At 43.9% G+C, this 19,254-nt stretch overlaps 1 protein-coding gene across 3 annotated transcripts in view; it reads left to right on the plus strand.

Moving 5' to 3' along the window:
- The window catches only part of med27 (mediator complex subunit 27), a 287,097-nt gene that overhangs the window by 158,430 nt on the left and 109,413 nt on the right, over positions 1-19,254 (plus strand). For all 3 annotated transcript variants that reach the window (XM_072488608.1, XM_072488607.1, XM_072488606.1), the window contains exon 4: positions 9,158-9,251. In XM_072488608.1, the coding sequence (XP_072344709.1) occupies positions 9,158-9,251 (94 nt within the window). The remainder of the gene's footprint in view (positions 1-9,157; positions 9,252-19,254) is intronic.

Here is a 19,254-nt window from a genome sequence, read left to right on the forward strand (position 1 = left end):
TGTGTACTGCTCACCAGATGGTGACCCAAGAGCCGGATCACTACCATTACCCACTGAGGTGACAGTCTCTGCAATGATGGACGGTGTAGGTGACAGTGCCGAGGTGTCTGTGTCTTCCCAGGAGACCTGATCAGAGGGTGGAGTGTCTCGGTGGGGGGCAGCGACCTCGGACGACCCAACCTCGCCTGGTGATCCTGCAAGACAAAAGACAGCTGTTCAGATCTTGTAAAGTGCAGGTCTATGAGAGATGATAAACTCACTTGCTATAGAGACATCTGCATTGCATTGGTCTATTACTTATTTGGCTCATGCAGAACTCCATTCCAGCCACTGGCCTCTCCTCTCCCTCCCCGAAGATTTGGAGTGCCCTTTCTTCAAATGGGCTGTGGACCCGCACGTCCTGGATGTCACCACCTTCCTTCTCCTCCCAGTGGTTATGGGCCATTTTAACTTTGGGGACACAGAGGACATATTGTGATGCTGGGATGCAAGTTTGATGGGAAGTTTGTAGCTGCTGGCTTGTGTGTGCAAAGCTGCTAGCCAAGGAGGGCAATAAATATGTTGGGGATTCGTGGAGGGTGGGCTGCAAGGGAAATGCTGGTCGTGGGGTGTTGTTGGCCTCTAGGGAATTGGGAGCAGTTGTGTGGAGTGGGGGAATGGGAGTGATGCCAGGGGCACAGAGTTGGTTACTCCCATGACTTTTTTCCAGTATTGAATGCCGGTCCTCTTGGTTGCACCGGCAGGATTGATGGTTTCTGCCACCTCATCTCAGCCTGATTGAGAAGGGAAGGCTTTGGATCTCCTGCCCACCCTGGGTTAGAGGGTGGCCCTCCTCTCCTCGAGAGCATCCAACAGTCTTGATGTGGGCCTCCAGAAAGCGAGGTGCAGCTCTTCTCGTCACCACTTTCTTGCTGGGATGAGAGACTGATGTGACTGGAGGGCTTCAAAGCTGCTCTGGCTTGTCAGGCCCTAAGGGCTAATCCTGACTCCAGCGAATGAGACGCTAGTGGGGGTCGGGAATCTCGTGGGCTGCACGTTGCCCACGTACTGGCTCATTTGCATGTCCTGAATAACTCCTCGCTCGTAGCACGCATTTACAGCGATTCTCCACAGGCGGGAGCACTTAGTCTCCCGAACGGAGAATCCCGCCTATAGTCTTTGCCCCACCGACAGAAAAATCCTCTTTACGGATTCCGGCGCCCTCACTATCCATTGTCTTTTGATGAACTAGGTTCGCAATCTCAACATTGTGATTGGCCCCAAGCTGAGGGTCTCACCTAATATCCTCTCCATCACAAAGCTTGCCTACTTCCACTTTCTGCCCCTCACTTCCTGAAAGTTAAAATTTCTATCCTTGTTTATGTTCCTTTCTGTCCTTGCCCGATCTGTACAACTTACCCCAGCCCTCCATCCTTCCAATTATGTCCACTTCTACACTCCAGCTGCTTGACCCACCATGCTTCAGCCACTTCATCCCCACAGTTTGAAATTCACTCCCTATATCCATCCCTCTACCTCTTCATCCAAGCTTTTTTATCATCTGCTCCTATCTCTTCCTTTGGCACAGCGTTTAAATTGTCTGATTAATTGTTTTGGGTTATTTGTCTATGTGAAACGCACCATATAAATACAAGTTGTTGCATCTGTGTGTTGGTGCTAACCGGTTTTAAAATAGCAAACGCAGAAATGTAGAATGAGTTACTAAATTAAACTTTTTCAACCTGTAGTTTTTACTGCTGTTCTATAGCCTCAAATTTCATTGTTTTGTCTTTTGACCAAATAAATTGGGTGAAATCTCTTAAGTTCATCTGAAAAGATGTCTGTGATTGTTTTAATTTCTAGCAACAATCCTTGCCCTGCAGGTTTACCGGCATCCTGCATTTAAAATTTTGTTTCAAAGTGAAATTAAACCCTTACTTATTATTGGTTAATTCTGACCTCTGCTCACACACAGTCAATAAGCTGGGACAAAGTGGCAATTCTGTCAAGTAATAAAAAAAAGTGCTAAGTCTGTTGCTGAGGTCAGCAAGTCCAGATCAATACAGCTTTCTTTGAATTTGGAAGTGCAATGACAAGCGTGCTTCTCCAGCTTGTCACCTTGTATTATTTTAAGTCACAGCTGCACAGTAACACAAGCTGTCATTAATTTTCCAACTTCCAATGATATGCTAATAGTTGGGGAAGGTGTTTATGGCTGAGGCACTTGCGTAGAGAAAGAGACCATTTGGGGATAAGGCAGCCCAGGCTGTACTCCAGCACCTGCTGCTGACCACTTGTATATCTGTGCTCACATCTTTCCTACATCTGTATGAGCTTTGACTGTATCCTGCCTGGCCGTGGAATGTTGTGGAGTGAAATCACCTGCAGATATAACAACAAATAAATCGACCCACAGTAGTATCCTTCATTTTGTACAGCATCAGTACTCTACCAGGTTCTCATTTAACCCTTATAAAACTGAACGGTATTAAAGCTCAAACGTTTGGTTCATTGGTTCAGACCTTAAGATATTTTGCTAAAAATGAGTTGCCCCAGTTTATCTTTCGTGACGTTCTTTCATTTTCAGTCACTTGTCATAAGCAGTTTTAAAAACAAATTGGCGACAGTTAGAACCTTGCTCCAAGCTTAATGGAATACAATTGTTGCAAGTTTTGTCAGTTGTCTGAAAAGCTTGATGGAGGTCACAAGCTACTTTCAAGCAAAGGCTGTGATTTATGCGGTGATGAATAATAGCGACCACACCCAAAGTAACACCAGTCCATAAAAACCTAGAAGTTTTTTTTGAGATATTTAAGAAGTCTGTACCTGAATATGGAAATCTGGGAACTTCCAGAACATCTAATTCAGATAACAAACTCCTGTACTCGTAGAGATGCAAGAAAAATACTGTACTTTATATACAAAAGGTTGGGGGATGTTTGAAGGGCTAGATAAATAAATGCATGTGCATACAGTAGAAATAATTCTGAGTGCATGAGCTTATGAAGCCATTGTTTCCATATATATATTTATATGCGGGCTATGGTGCCACTTCTGTTTGCCCGGCACGTGTGCCTAATCCGGGAGTTAATACTCTCTCGCGTATCCCTTGAAGATTTTTGGATGAGTATGGATGTGAAAAAATGCCGAGGAATTCGAAGAAATCTGGCAATTAAAAGGGAGAAATTGGATGCAATGGGGGTGGACCCAATGCTTTCTAAGATGCTGCAAATGATGACCACAAACATTGTCAGCAATATTGGAGTACTTGATAGAATCCCTACAGTGCAGAAGGTGGCCATTTGGGATATCGAGTCTTCACCGACCCTCCAAAAGAACACCCTATCCAAGCTCACAACCCCAACCTATTCCCGTGGCCCAGTAACCCCACCTAAACTTTTGGAGACTAAGGGGGAAGGACAATTTATCATGGCCAATCCACCTAACCTGTGCATCTTTGGACTCTGGGAGGAAATCGGAGCACCCGGAGGAAATCCACGCAGACACTGGGAGAAGGGGCTGGTGTAGCACAGGGCTAAAGAGCTGGCTTTTAAAGCAGACCAAGGCAGGCTAGCAGCATGGTTCAATTCCCGTACAAGCCTCCCTGAACAGGTGCCGGAATGTGGTTGTGCCAATAAGCGATTTTCATTTCATTTCATACAAACACCATACAGACTGCCACCCAAGGCTGGAATTGAACCCGGGTCCCTGGCATTGTGAGGCAGCAGTGCTAACCACCGTGCCGCCCAGTTTGATGACAAACTTGGCTTGTTGACCAAATCTTAAGTGTTTGTGAACAAAATTTGAATAAAAGACTTGATAAAATGGAAGAAAGAATCCAGAAGGTCGTTCAGCTCATTGAGTCTGCACCGGCCCTTAGAACGATCACCCTACTGAAACCCACGCCTCCACCCTATCCCCGTAACCCAGTAACACCACCTAACCTTTTAGACACTATTTAGCATGGTCAATCCACCTAACCTGCACATTTTGTAGGAGGAAACCGGAGCACCCGGAGGGAACCCACGTCGACATGGGGAGAAAGTGAAAACTCCACACAGACAGTCACCCGAGATTGGAGTTGATCCCAGATCCCTGGAGCTATGAGGCAGTAGTGCTAACCACTGTGCCACCGTGCCGCCCAAATCCTTTCTTTAATCATGACAAAATTGAGTGGTACCATTGCTGGGAGGTGAATAGGTCAAAAATGCAGGAGGAACATTTGGCTCCATTCCTTTGTTGACTCTTTTTTTCTCTGTTTCAAGGAGTATGTCTTCTGATGGTAATGATCATATGGCCATTGGGTTAGCCTTGTGTTGAGGAATGTGCCCATAGAACTATTATGGTTGTGATATTTTTGTTATGTTGGGGTTTGTCTAATGTTGACTGAATCCTGCAGTGGTATGTCCAGGACTTTTATCTGAAAGAAGACGTTTGGAGGACATTCTGTTACCTCTGGTGCAGCTTGTGATGGGGAAGGTGAGATTTGTTGCATGCCTGAATGTGGCGTGAAAATCCTATCCTATTTTTCGTCTGGTGCAATGCGGTAGCTCATTTTAAACTGCGTTCCTGGAATGTATGGGGGATTCAGCATCCTATCAAAAGGAAAACTTTCTTAAGGAGGAAGTGGACATAGCTTTAGTACCGAAGACTCATTTGACTGAAAGGAGCACTAAGTTAAAGTGGGAATGGGTGGGGAAGGGTTTTCTTTTTGTCTTTTCTCGTCTAGCAGCAGGAGAGTAGCAATTTTAGTCAATAAAAATGTTCCCTTTAAGGTGGAGAAATGTGTGAACGATAAGGGGATAGATATGTGATTATTAAGGGGCTTGTATATGGAAAATCTGTCTCCATCATGAATAAGTATTATCCTCTTTATCAGTCCTCGGAGTTTGTTACTAAAGTCTTCATGGACTTTGCAGAACTGGCTTCAACCAATTCTTCCGAGGGCAGGGACTTTAATTGTCATTTGAAACCTTTAATGGGCATGCTCCCGGTAATCAGAAATCCCCACCCTACAAACAAAGGCGTTATCGTCAGCATGTGAGGAAGTGGGATACCACTACATGTGGAGGACAAGGGATCAGGAATTTACATTTTTCTCAGCCCCTCATCAATGTCATACGAGAATTGATTATTTCTTTGTGCCTAGGGCAATCCGACATCTGGTATCCTCCCGTTCACTGGGTAGCATCATGATCTCTGGCCGTGCTCCTGTTTTCCTTGAGGTTTTGCCTGAGGAGTTAGAGCTTTTTTATTCCGTCACGTCCCTTTCTGATGTGACTCCCTCAATTTTGGGAGACCTATAAGCTAATGCCAGCAGGCTTTATTTCTTATACAGTGAAGAAAAGGCTTTGATTACTGAAAAGCCAGTGCTGGTTAGATCCTAGATTGGCCAAAGTGGTGGAGGGTATAGGAGAAATCCTAGCCAGCAGTTGTTGAGGGAGGTTATCGCAGCTCAGGGGGCTCTTGATTCCCTGCTGTCCCACCGGGCTGAGAGGAGTCTAAAGTTTGCAAAGCACAAATTATATCAAGCAGAGTAGATACTTGGCTTTTTTTTTTTACTAAGAAGAGGGCGGATTCAAGGATTTTGCCATTGTGAATTTCTAGAGGTGGTAGGTTAATTAAAACTAAAGATATTAATAGGGAATTTATGAATTTTATCCTGAAATGTATAAGTTGGGTCAGTCTGGAGATGTATTGGCACGTATAGAGCACTTCTCTTCCCTTGAGCTCCCTGTAGCTTCAGATCAACGTTTGGCTCTTAATGCTCCTATCTCTAGAAGTGAAATGGCTGAGAGCTTTGGCAAGGCAAAACCCTGGGCCAGATAGTTTTGGGTGTGAGTTTTGTTATGGGCTAGGGTTTAGAGAACACCAAAGTATATCATGGAGTTTACCTGACCTACTGCTTTTAATAGATTTTGGTTGGGAGGAGCACAAGGGCCCATTTACAGGTGTGATGCAACAGAGACCGTAAGTATCTTTAAACAAAACAATGTTTAATCTATGAATCCAGTTAACATTTTATAAACACACAGTAAACATCTTATCAACTACCAACACAAATATCCCCCCAAAGATACAGTACTCTATAGATAACCCTTAGTAACTTTTCTAACAATATCCATAAGCCAAACACCTTTATTTCCTACAAAAACAGTAGGTTTGCATTCCTTACAGAAACAGGTATTACTTTGAAATTATCAAGTGATCTGGAGACATTCTTTAGCACGCAGAGAGAGAGACCAAAATACACCTTCTGGTTTGAATGCACCTCCCCAACTGAAAACCGAAAGTAAAATCAGAGCCAAGAACAGCTTCCAGCTCAAAACAAAAGTAAAAATCCGAGCCAGAGCACATCTCCACCCACACAATGACATCACTGCAGCCACTTGAGAAGACAAATATTTCTTAAAGTGACATTCCCATGACAGTTTTATAGGGAATTTAGGGACCTGTTAATTGATCCATTAGCTGGTATATACTGTAATTCTTTTGAGACTGGTTTGCTGCCACCGACACTCCAGGAGACGAATATTTCCCTGATTTTGAAGGCAGGCAAGTACCTGGAGGAGTTGGCTAATCTCACTTTTGAATATTGATTTGAAAGTGTTGTCTATGGTGCTGGTGTGACGGTTAGAAGGAATTCTCATGATGATCATCTCGGGGAGGGGGGGGAATCAGACTGGGTTCATAAAGAGTTGGTTTTCTAGTAATAATGTCAGGCGGCTACTGAATTCAATCCAAGTTTTCTGGAAGTGGGCGTTGGATGGGTTAGTGATATCCTTGGTTGCAGAGAAAGCTTTAGATTCGGTGGAATGTGAATTGTAAGGGTACTTTCCATTTATTCCCTTTGTCCCCCCCTTTCTTTTATTTTGTCGATATATTTTTTATCCATCCATGTATGATTAATGTGGCTTTAAAGCAAGCAACCTGTATCTTTAAGGCAAGCAGAAGAATCCAGAAGTTACAGGAGAGATCACTTTGCTAGTTTGTGCTGTCTTTAACAAAAGCTGCAGACCTGTTGACACCAGAGAGAGAGATGGGGTTGGGACTTAGTTTGATTGACTGGCAGGTGGTCAATAAATTGACACAAAAGGGCGTACTCTGCCTGGTAACAGGTAGATCCTATCCCAGTGGAATGCTTTTCAGAGTCCTTGTTTCAGTTTGGATTCTAGCAGCATAGAGGCTACGAATAATATCCTTCTCTCTGGAAAGGCTGTTGTGAGCGCTGTATTTCTGAACTTTCAGGAAAACCATTTACAGGCTGTGAAAACAAAGGCCAGAACTTGCTATCTCTCTCCAGAAAAACTGAGTACTACATTCCTGAAACTACAGAGAACCTGATTGAATTAACCTACAGAGAAGATCAGTACAGGCTGCAAACAGAGTCTGCTGTGAAGAATGGTGTGCTAAAAAAACCCTCATCTGAAATAAAGACTCTCCTTTTACTTATGATTTTACCCCTTTCTACCCATGTGTGTGTGGGTGTGTGTAGTGGGTGAGGCAGGTTAAAGTGGGGATTAGGGGTTGGCTAATAGTTGACCAGTTGTATTTGCTGCATATTTCATTATAGTTCTTGTTATAAATAAACAGTAATTGTGTTTACATTTACAAACTTGGTGACTGTAATTATTGGGCAGCCAAGGACCAATTTTTCTAAGAATTATTGGTTAATTCACTTGTGTTGTGAGTCTGGGCATGTGGGGCCGGAAGCTGGAACTGACCATACACTAGCCCGGGATAACATACTTTACGTTGCAGAGATGTGGGCTGGGAGAGCAACATATCCAGTGGATTCAGGCGTTGTACAAAAGGCCTTTGGTGGCAGTGCTTACGAATTATTATAGATCAAAATATTTTGGCCATCAGAAAGGGACTAGGCAGGGCTGCCCTCTGTTCTCTTTCCCCCTATTTCCACCCCCTCCAGCTGTTCATTTAAGGGATTCCGCCGAATAGCCTCTAATTAAGACTCTCTGGCCCAGATATCTGGGCTGTGATGTGGGTGGATGAAGCACTAGAGTACACCATGTGCTGCTGTTTGTGTCGAAGCTGGATGTTTCAGTTCCCGCTATCATTGATATGGTTGACAGATTTAGTGCCCTCTGCGGTTATAAGAGTAATTTCACAAAGTCGGAAGCTATGCTATTGGGAGAGTTGAGGGGTAAACCATTCCCCCCCCTCTGCTAATTTTCCAATTAGGTAGTCTCCATTGGGTTCACTTATCTGGATGTTGCAATTACTCCCCTTTTCAAACAACTACATGGGGCTAACTTTCCTCAGTTAGTTGCATCTGTTATAGTGGACTTGACATATTCCATAAAGTGTCCCCTATCTGAAATTTATAGGCTCCGCCTCGTCTGACCTGCTCCTGAACGGTTTCCCATGAGTCATATTGCAAGTCTTGACTTCGCTTTACCTAAAGGTGTGCATCTTGATGCATTATCCCATTATGTTTATTTGGCCTTATCCTCCCCCCTCCCCCCCTCCATTTTCTGATTGATCTGATCTGTAAATACAGGCACTAGTTCTTAAGAACTGTTATGAATTTATCTTGTTTTTCTCTGTTTCTACTTCTGCAGAAATGTTTGTTCTTATACTGCACTAGTTGAAACATTTGTTGCATTCTGTAACAAAAAGCTAAAACTTTAATTACATTTTTGAAAAAAAATTACTAGAATCACCTTGCTGTTGGTGCAGAAGAGCTTATGGAGGCAATGTGTATTTTCTGTAGTTAAAATAATTAATAAGGCGGTTGTTCATTGATATATTACTGAAAGCTTACAAAGGTTAATGGTACTTTTCAAAGCATATGCTGATGGGACTTGCCTATGAAATTGATTTATAGTATGGCAGCTGGAAAACCTAGATCAAAAGTAGAAAAGATCCAGAAACTTTGCAGGTGTCTCCAAAGTTCTTCGCTATATGGTGACTCATTTCTGCACCTTGCAATTTGAGTTGTGCATTTTGGTTCCTTTGTGTCGCTTCATGGTGTCTGTCCCCGAAATTATTGCTTGCAACCGGAGAACTATTTTGTATTGCACACCCCAGACAGGCAGATGACTAATATTCTTTTCATTTCCAGCAGAAATGCATTTTTTAACCATTTCGATATCCTTTATTTAAAAAAAAGTGTTCAGCGATGATTCCAATAACTCTCTTTGTTATTACTTTTGTCCAGATATGTGGATGATGTTATAGCACGGATTGACAGAATGTTCCCAGATATGTCCATTCACTTGTCCAGACCAAATGGATCCTCTGCGGTGCTGCTGGTAAGATCTTCATGTTCATGTATGAGGGGAATAGTGCGATTTTGTGTGTGTGTGTGTGTGTGTGTGTGTGTGTGTATCTAAGTAGATAATAACTACCCAATCTTCTTTTAGGCTGAGGAAATGTTTGGGCTCTATTTGTGGTGGGCCAAAGTAAAAGGGTTTGTGCCAAGGCTTGTGTTGAAGAAGGGTGTTGGATGGAGGTTTGGCAAGTGTGGATAGTTGGATTGAATATTGGAAAAGGGAGGTACTTTTTTTGTGAAAAGAACAATAAATATCAGAATCACAGCTTTTAAGATCATTTTAAAATGAACAAGGTTTGCCCCTTTAACTCTCCCTCCGGCCTCTTGAACACAGACCAGCACCTCAGTTACTGAGACCCCTGACCCTGGATTTACCTGGGCTCCACGATATGATGGGACTGCCTGTAGCCCTAGCAGTGACCCACTACTCTCTGCTGCAGCTATAGAGCTATCGACCTTCTAATTGGCCAGCAGCTAGCTTAAGAAGGGACTTCCTCCTAGAAAAGGAGTGGCAGTCTTTCCTTAAAGCAATTAATGCTGCTCCAAAAGTTAAATTGCTGAAGGGCAGCCAACGGGACCATGGGTGGGGCCCATGGCGCCCCATAAAATGCAGTCTGTAGTTAAAAAGGAAGAGTTTGCAGGCTATGGGGATGATGCCGGGAACTGGGAGTAATTCAGTAGCTCTTTCAAAGAACCAATACCGACACAATGGACTGAATAGCAACCTGTATTAATAATAAAGTTAATAATTTAACTCTATTAAGAGTTAAATATGGGAGAAGAACACGAAGGTGGAGTAAAAGGTTATGCTGGCTGCTGAAATTAAGTCCCAAATGTATTTAAAATTCTCATAAATATCCTTGACCTTTATTTAAAGAATTTATGTTGCATGATGAGGAACACTCCTTTCAATGTGATGGTTTCAGCCACTTATTTCTCTCCCAAGTTTGTACAAACTCAGCAGTTGTCAGCAAGATTTTTAAGTGCGATCCCAATCCAATTATATCACCACAGAGTCTTGGGAGGGGGCTTTTGCACCAGGAAACTGTTGATCGTTACTTTCATACTGATGTGTCGTCATTGTGTCCAACCTGTTAGTCAGAGGTTTTTTTTCATTCATTCAAAAGGTACCAGATCTATTTTTTTCTGTTAAAATGTTAATATTTCTGCACGACTTGGTAGTTCTGCATTTCACAGTCAGGAACTATTATTTTAATTTGAAATCTTCTACATTTGACCAGAGTATATCCCTTACATACAACAAAATTCCTAAAACTTTGAAAAGTATTGAAGGTGAAGCAGGAGATTTGATCTAACTGTGCCTGGGATAGGGGCATTCATTCTGTTGATTGCTTTTAAAGCAGCTGGATGGGAATTATCAATAGATATTAATATTATTGCTGATTGAATTGGTGTCTGCATTTGCGAATAATGTGCTGCTCAAATAATCAGTGAATACAATGGGCGCGATTCTCTGAAATGGAGACAGAGTGTTCGCACCGTCGTGAATGCCGTCGAGGTTCACGACGGCGTGAAACGGCCCCTATCCCGACCGATTCAGGGCCCGAAATGGGCTAGGAGCGGCGCCGCGTCATTTACGCGCGCCAGGACTTGGCAGTGCGTAAAGGCGGCGCCGCATACATGACGCAGCCGGCCCCGCATAACTGGTGTCAACCGCGCATGCGCGGATTGGCCGGCGCCAACCCCCGCATGCGTGGTTGCCGTCCTCCCCGAGTCCGCCCCGCAAGAGGATGGCCGACGGATCTTGCGGGGCTGCGGAAGAAAGGAGGTCCTCCTTCAGAGAGGCCGGCCCGACGATTGGTGGGCACCGATCGCGGGCCAGACACCATTTGAGGCCCCCCTCCGGTGCAGGAACCCCCCCCCCCCCCGCGTTCCCGCGCTGTTCCCGCCGGCAACGACCAGGTGTGGACGGCGCCGGGGGAACCCGCAGTTTTGGGCAGCCCACTTGGCCCATCCGGCACTGAGAATCGCGGGGGTACCGGTGAATCGCCATTTTGGCTGTCTCGGGCGATTCACTGGACCATGCCGCGCAAAACGTGATTGTGCCGATCTGGCTGCTTCCATGAATCGCGGGAGGGCGTCGGACCGGCGTCGCGGGAAAATTTGGCGACCCAGGCGATTCTCTGAAACGGCGCGGGGGCAGAAAATCACACCCAATGTTTGTGAGAAGGAGAAATTAGCATTGTTTAAACTGTTACTTTTGTGAGGCTGCAACAACATTTTGTTTTTGTTTTTTTTCTTGTTTGCACAACTGAAGAGACCTTCATTTTCACAACAACATAGGAACATGAACTTATTCATGACAAAGTAATAAATATGAGCAGGGGTTAGACGTGAAGCAATTTCAACACGGGGGTAAGGCACGACCCAGCTTGGGTTAACACAGACGGGAGTAATGGGGAGGCAGAACGAGGTATAAGAGACAGACGGCAGCAGAGCTTTGAACTGCAGTTTACAGTGGGTGGAGGATGGAGGCAACCAGGTGAATATTGGCAAAGTCAATTCTGGAAATGCCATAGAAGAGGATTTCAGGGTGGTTGGGCTGAGGAACATAAAATAAAATAAGCCATCGAGTGAATGCAGAATGAGAAAGAACTTGTTCAACGCACATAATTCTTTTATGCAATAGACTGCCACCTAGTGCAGTGAATTTGGCTTGGTTGAGTCAAAGATGTTGAAGGTGTGTAGATACGGACTTGGCATCAAAACAGAAATGGCTCAAAAATGGCCTGAATTGATTCTGAAAAGCTCTGGCATATCTCTGTGGGTTAGGCTCCATAATATAAACAATTCCAGCTTCCTCAGAGTGATACAGATGGTTTTCAAATGTAACGAGAGCAACAAATTCCACGCATTTGCATCACATGCATGCCAGATATCCACGAGCCTCTGGGTGAGAAAGTTTTACCTCGGGTCTCCGCTAATCCTTGCGCACAATTACTTCTAATGAATGTTATATACAAATGATGGCTGCAGAAATAACAGTGGAGCTGTTAGTGGGAGAACCCAATTAGGGACCAAAAAAAGGGGATTTATACTTGGATGCAGAAGAGCATTTTGCATCTGTCGTTCCCAAGGAGGAAGGTGCAGTCAAAGTCATAGTAAATGAGGAGGTAGTTGAGATGGGCTAAAAATTGACAGAGGAGGTACAAGAAAGGCTGGCTGTAGTTGGTAAGTCTCCAGGACAAAGATTGAGGGAAGTAAAGTGGAAATGGCCGAGGCGCTGGCCATGATATTCTAATCCTCCTAAAATGCAGGGCTGATGCCAGATGAATAGAGGTTTGCAAATGTTACATCCTTGTTCAAAAAAGGGTGCAAGGATAACTACAGGTCAACCAGTTTAACTTTTGTGGTGGGAAAGCTTTTTTCTTAAACAGATAAAATGTAATACAGACACATTCAAAGCATAGCACATCAGGTGATGTTGGAGACAAAACCCCTAAAAGTTCAAATAAACTCAACAATCACCATATTCTATCAACATCATCTAACCACAGAGAGTTTGAATCAACAAAGCAAAGAGAACACTGAACTATATATCCAAAATAGTACAATCGAATTGAAGATGGAGGATATCTTGCTGAAATTGTACAGTGCAAATTGTACAGTGCTCTTTTCAGACCACACCTTGATCACAACGACTTGTTCTGATTCTTTCAAAAATCTTCATCCTTATCTGGAGTTGCTGCCGGTTCAGTTAATTTCCTATGTCCCATCTTTCACATTTAGTTGATAATGCAATGCTGAGTCCGAGGCCCCACTCTCTCTGCTCTAGCTCTGACCCCGGGGCCTCATGTGATCATTGACCCACAACTGATTCCGATGAGACTGCGTCAGTTCCCGGCCTTCGAGCGCCTGAGAAAGCGACTCACTCGCTGCAGAAATGCAGGGCCCTCAGCCTCACGGCCACATGTCGCTTTTAAAAACGATAATCTGGAACAAAATTAACAGTCACTTGGGCAAATATGGATTCATAACGGAAGCCAGTCTGGATTTGTTACGGACAATTTGTGCTTAACTAACGTGGTTACGTTTTTTGATTGGGTAACAGAGGATGATGAGAGTAATTGATTTGATGTCATTTACATGAACTTCCAAAAGGCATTTGGTGAAGTGCCACTGAACAGGTTTGTCAGCAAAGTTGAAGCTCATGAAATAAAAGAGACAGTGGCAGCATAGATACAAAGTTGATTGTGACAGGAAACAGAATAGTGGTGATAGGTGTATATAGTGCAATTTCCCAAGGATCCATACTAAGCCCTGCTGTCTTTGATCTATATTCCAGAAGTAGACTGTACATTAGAAGCCAAAAAGCGTGAGAAAATTAACACCAACAGAGAAAAAGCATTGCGAAACTTAAGGGACTAAAATGTGACAAATCCCCAAGAGCCTGTTGACCTATATCTGAGGGTTCTAAAAAAGCTAGTTGCAGAGATGATGGATGTGCTGGCTGTGAATTTTTGAGAATTCATTGAATTCGGGACGGTCCCATAAAATTGGAAGTTGTCAAATGTTGCTTTGCTTTTCGGAGGGAGAGAGAAAACAGGAAAGGAGGGAGAGAGAAAACTGGGAACTACAGGTCAGTTAGCCTGCCATCAGTGACTGGAAAAATGTTGGAATCTATTGAGGAAATATTAACAATACACTTAGGAAAACATGGACCGTGATTCTCCATTCCCGCTTGGCCGGTGAATCCCACATAAGGTCAAAAACTAGATTGGTGGCAGGCGGCACACCAGTCTCCGGTCCCGTCCGCCGTGCGCGCCAACGGGAACATACAACCCACTGATCTGCATTAATTACAAGGCGATTGATGGGCCTTGTTGGTGGCGCGGAAGAGGATTCTGTAGGGTTGGGGGTTGACAACGCCGCCGAGTGCCTTGGCGTGGCTGGGGGATTTGATGGAGTTTTTGTACGTCAAGTAGGTTAAGTACACCGTGAGGGGGTTGACTGAAGAGTTCTATCCGAGATGGCAGCCGTTTATATTGTATTTCAGAGAGTTGGTCACTTGCCTGTTGGGTGATGGTGGTTGCTTCTGGTCCTTTTTGTTTTGTTGCTCTTGTTTTCTTTTAAAGGTATTTGTTTGTGTGTATGGTAATTTTATATAAAATGGTAAAATCTTAAGAAGAATATTTTTTAAAAAGGGAATCTGATAATGATCTGCATAGAAAAGAAATGCAGGGCTCTGCGGAAACGGCAGGGGAGTGGGAATAACTGAGTTGCTTTTGCAGAGAGCTGATGTGAGGGGCCAAATGTGCTGTGCTATGAACCATATGATTCTACTACTAACTGTGGCACTTGTATAGTAGCCACCTTGGAAGTAAGTGTTAATGTTCTTATATGACACACATTTGTCAAGAAGAATTTATTTCTTGGAAGCAAGAAACTCCTGCTGAAATAGGACAGTGTATTTGCATACTGATGCTATGAATTGTACTTACGGCTTCCGCACTTGTCAGTATGCTTTATTGGTATTTAAATGTGTAAATTGGAATTCTATTCAACCTTGTGCACAATAAATAGATTTACCAATTGCTCTATTAATTATTGTGTCAGTTAGGAAGCAGGGTACAAGTCTTCACTTGGACGGACTTGTATTTTACAAAATGTATTCGACCAGTAAACATTGATTTCTTATTTCTCAAGCATGTTAGCAACAAAGATGTTCTTGCAAAGGCACTAACTCATTTGTATGTGCAAAGTCATAACTGGAGGGGTATTCTGATGATATTTGAAAATGCTATCTCCTACCAATTGCTTAAAATAATAGTTGACTGCTGTGGAGATGCTTACAGACTAAAATAAAGGTAAAAATAGTCTGTTCCTGGAACTGGTTCTCTCTCTGTTCGTGGAGTATACTTTTTTTTCGGTTTCCCATTCTTTCTTGTGTTTATTCTCTGCCCCTTTTTGTTTTTTTCTTCTCCCTGGTGTGCACCTGTGTTTGCCTGTCTCTCGTCTCCCTCCCTTGTGTATGTGTGACTTCCCATCTAATTGCTGTCTCATCCATGTCCTCTTATTGTCACCTTATCCATCTCACATATATCTTTACTAAATTTGTAGCTTGAAATGTGTTTATTTTTAAGGTCTGTTTGTGCAGCAAGATGTCATCCATCAGATCTTGTCTTTCTTTTTATATAGAGGGATAGGGTTGAAATGGGTATTATCCCGGGTCCTGGTAACATCGTTGTAGATCTCTTTTTTTGCAACTTCTCGAGTGCTTCCATACACTTGTTGCAATACGATGATTAGGACCGTACACCAAATGTTGTCTAACCAAAGTTCATTGTGAGTTTAGCACAGCTTCACTACTTTTCAATTCTATCCCTCCAAAACTGGGGCAGCACGGTAGCATTGTGGATAGCACAAATGCTTCACAGCTCCAGGGTCCCAGGTTAGATTCCGGCTTGGGTCACTGTCTGTGCGGAGTCTGCACATCCTCCCCGTGTGTGCGTGGGTTTCCTCCGGGTGCTCCGGTTTCCTCCCACAGTCCAAAGATGTGCGGGTTAGGTGGATTGGCCATGCTAAATTGCCCATAGTGTCCAAAATTGCCCTTAGTGTTGGGTCGGGTTACTGGGTTATGGGGATAGGGTGGAGGTGTGGACCTTAGGTAGGGTGCTCTTTCCAAGAGCCGGTGCAGACTCGATGGGCCGAATGGCCTCCTTCTGCACTAAATTCTATGAAACTCTATGAATAAATTCTAGTGCTTGGTTTGCTACTTCTTTAATACGCTACCTTGCTACATTTTGTAATAGTGTTAACATAAATTGTGATTGACAATAATCCCAACGTTGATCCTTGTTGTACCCACCCCACATTCCTTCTTCCAAATAGCTTTACCACTGTTCTCTATTTTGTGTCTTGTGGCCAGCTAAATAGAATAGAATCATAGAATCCCTACAGTGCTGAAGAAGGCCATTCGAAGGCCATATGAGCTTGCACCAACCCTCTGAAAGAGCACCCTACCTAGATGCACAGCCCTGCCCTATCCCCATAACCCCAACCAACCTTCGACACTAAAGGGCAATTTAGCATGGCCAATCCACCTAGCCTGTATATCTTTGGACTGTGGGTGGAAATCGGAGCACCAGAGGAAACCCACGCAGACACTGGGAAAACGTGCAAACTCCACACAGTCCCCCAAAGCCGGAATTGAACCCGGGTCCCTGGAGCTGTGAGGCAGCAGTGCTAACCACTGCGCCACCTAAATATACATCTTCGACTTATCCCCTGACTTGGCCGCCTGAGAATTGATAAACACCACAGCAAGTATATCATCAGAAAAGCCTCAATTACATTTTTGCAGATTAACACCTTATGCACATTCCATTTCCTGAAGGCATGGGAGCTAAGATCTGGAACTGAAATGAAACATTTTATTGACCTGAAAAATTATTACACTGCAGAATCATTATTCATTTAGCAAATTTCCTGGGTATTGTTTCCTTATTCACTTGAATTCACTCCTCTTCAGCCTCATTAGCAGTTGACATTGTCAAAATCTTTCCTGCATTGCCCAGCATTGTGAAACTGCCCTTAATCAGTTTCATTCTTGAAATACAGTTGTAGTCAAAGCAATGGCGCCTCATCCCACCCCATCCCACTTTGTCTAACCCCTCACATTAAACATTCTCATACTTTGTTTTAAGTAGCAAGTGGCAGAAATCTTGCCTCTGAATTGCACAGAAACTGGCTTCGTGTCCCTCTTCAGGACAATGAAGGCTGACACTCCAGTGAAGTATTGCCTCAGGAGGTGTTGTCTTTCAGATGCAACATTAAACTTGGTATCATTCACTGAGTAAAGGAGGAATCCAGAGCCAGTCTTTACTTATTATAGGTTTATTCACAGAACCTCAAAAATTTAGGTACATTCCCTCAGTGGAAACCAGTTCTTGTATTCAGAACAATGCCCGGATCTTTCCCCAATTACTTTCAGCTAAAGCATGCAATTCTTTGTGACAGGATTACAACATTAACTGAGGCCCCATTTGTCTGTTAGGGTGGATGTAAAAGACCCCATGACACTACTTAATGTCAAAGATGATCTAGGGAGTTATATCTGGTGACCTGGCCAATATTTCTGCCTCCATCAACATCATTAAATAAAATGTGGTCAATATCAACTTGCTATTTCTAGGACTTTGCTGTGTGTAAATTGACTGCTGCATTTAAAAAATTCATTCATGGGGATGTGAGCGTTGTTGGCTAGGCCAGCATTTATTCCCGTAACAGCCTCCCCGAACAGGCATCGGAATGTGGCGACGAGGGACTTTTCACAGTAACTTCATTTGAAGCCTACTTGTGACAATAAGCAATTTTCATTCATTTCATTTCATTCATTCATTGCCGAGCCCCAATTGCCCTCTAGAAGGTGTTGGTGAGCTGCCTTCTTGAATTATTGCAGTACATGTGGTGTAGGTACACCCATAGTGCTGTTGGGGAGGGAGTTCCAGCATTTTGATCCAGTGACAGTGAAGGAACAAGGTTATATTTCCAAGTCAGGGTGGTGGGTGGCTTGGAGGGGAACTTCCAAGTGGTGGTGTTCCCATATAAGTACTGCCTTTGTCCTTCTAGATGGCGGTGGTTGTGGGTTTGGAAGGTGGGTTCCTATGGTGCATCTTGTAGATGGTACACACTCTTCCATGGTGGTGGAGTGAGTGAATGTTTTGTCGATGGGGCAAAGAGGGCTGCTTTGTTCTGGATGATGTCGAGCATCTTGAATGTTGTTGGCGCTGCACTCATCCAGGCAAGTGGAGGGTATTCCACCACACTCCTGACTTGTGCCTTGATGATGCTAGACAGGCTTTGAGGAGTCAGCAGGTGAGTTACTCGCCGCATGATTCCTAGCCTCTGACCTGCTCTTGTAGCCACTGCATTTATATGGCTAGTCCAGTCAGTTTCTGGTCAATGGTAACCCCCAAGTTCTTGATAGTGGATAATGGGGAATTCAGCAATGATAATGCCATTGAATGTCAAGGGGTGATGATTAGATTCATTCTTGTTGGAAATGGTCATTGCCTGGCACTTATGTGGTGCAAATGTTACTTTCCTCTTAGCTCGAGCCTGGATATTGTCCAGGTCGTGCTGCACTTGGACATGGGACTGTTTCAGTATCTAAGGAGTCACGAATAGTGCTGAACATCGTGTAAACAATACCACTTCTGACTTTATGGAAGGAAAGTCATTGATGAAGCAGCTGAAATGGAACTCCTGCAGTGATGTCCTGGAACTGAGCTGCCAGATCTTCAGCAACCACAGCCATCTTCCTTTGTGTCACGTATGATTCAAATGAGCGGAGAGGTTTCCCTATGATTCGCATTGGCTCCAGTTTGCTGGGGTTCCTTGATGCCACACTCAGTTAAATGCTGCATTGATGTCAAGGGCACTTTCATCTCACCTGTGGAGTTCAGCTCTTTTATCCATGTTTGAACCAAGGCTGTAATGAAGTCAGGAGCTGAGTGATCCTGGCAGAACCCAAACTGAGCGTCAGTGAGCAGGTTATTGCTATGTAAGTGCCGCTTGATAGCTCTGTTGATGATCCCTTCCATCATTTTATAGATGATCAAGAGTTGGCTGATGTCTGGGTAATTGTTCGGGTTGGATTTGTCCTGCTTTTTGTGGATAGGACCTGCCTGCCATTTTCCACATTGTTGGGTAGGTGCCAGTGTTATTACTGTACTTGAACAGCTTGGGTAGGGCTGCGGCAAGTTCGATAGCGCAGGTCTTCAGTACTATTCCTAGAATATTGTCACAGCATAGCCTTTGCAGTATTCGGTGCCTTAACCATTTCTTGATATCACGGAAGGGAATCGAATTGGCTGAAGACTGGCATCTGTGGACCTCTGCCGGAGGCCAAGATGGATCACCCACTCGGCACATCTGGCTGAAGGTTGTTGCAAATGCTTCAGCCTTATCTTTTGCACCAAGTGCTGGGGCCCCCATCATTTCCTACATTACAATAGTGA

This window comes from Scyliorhinus torazame, chromosome 22 (genome assembly GCF_047496885.1).
Source record: "Scyliorhinus torazame isolate Kashiwa2021f chromosome 22, sScyTor2.1, whole genome shotgun sequence".
NCBI classification, from domain to species: domain Eukaryota; kingdom Metazoa; phylum Chordata; class Chondrichthyes; order Carcharhiniformes; family Scyliorhinidae; genus Scyliorhinus; species Scyliorhinus torazame.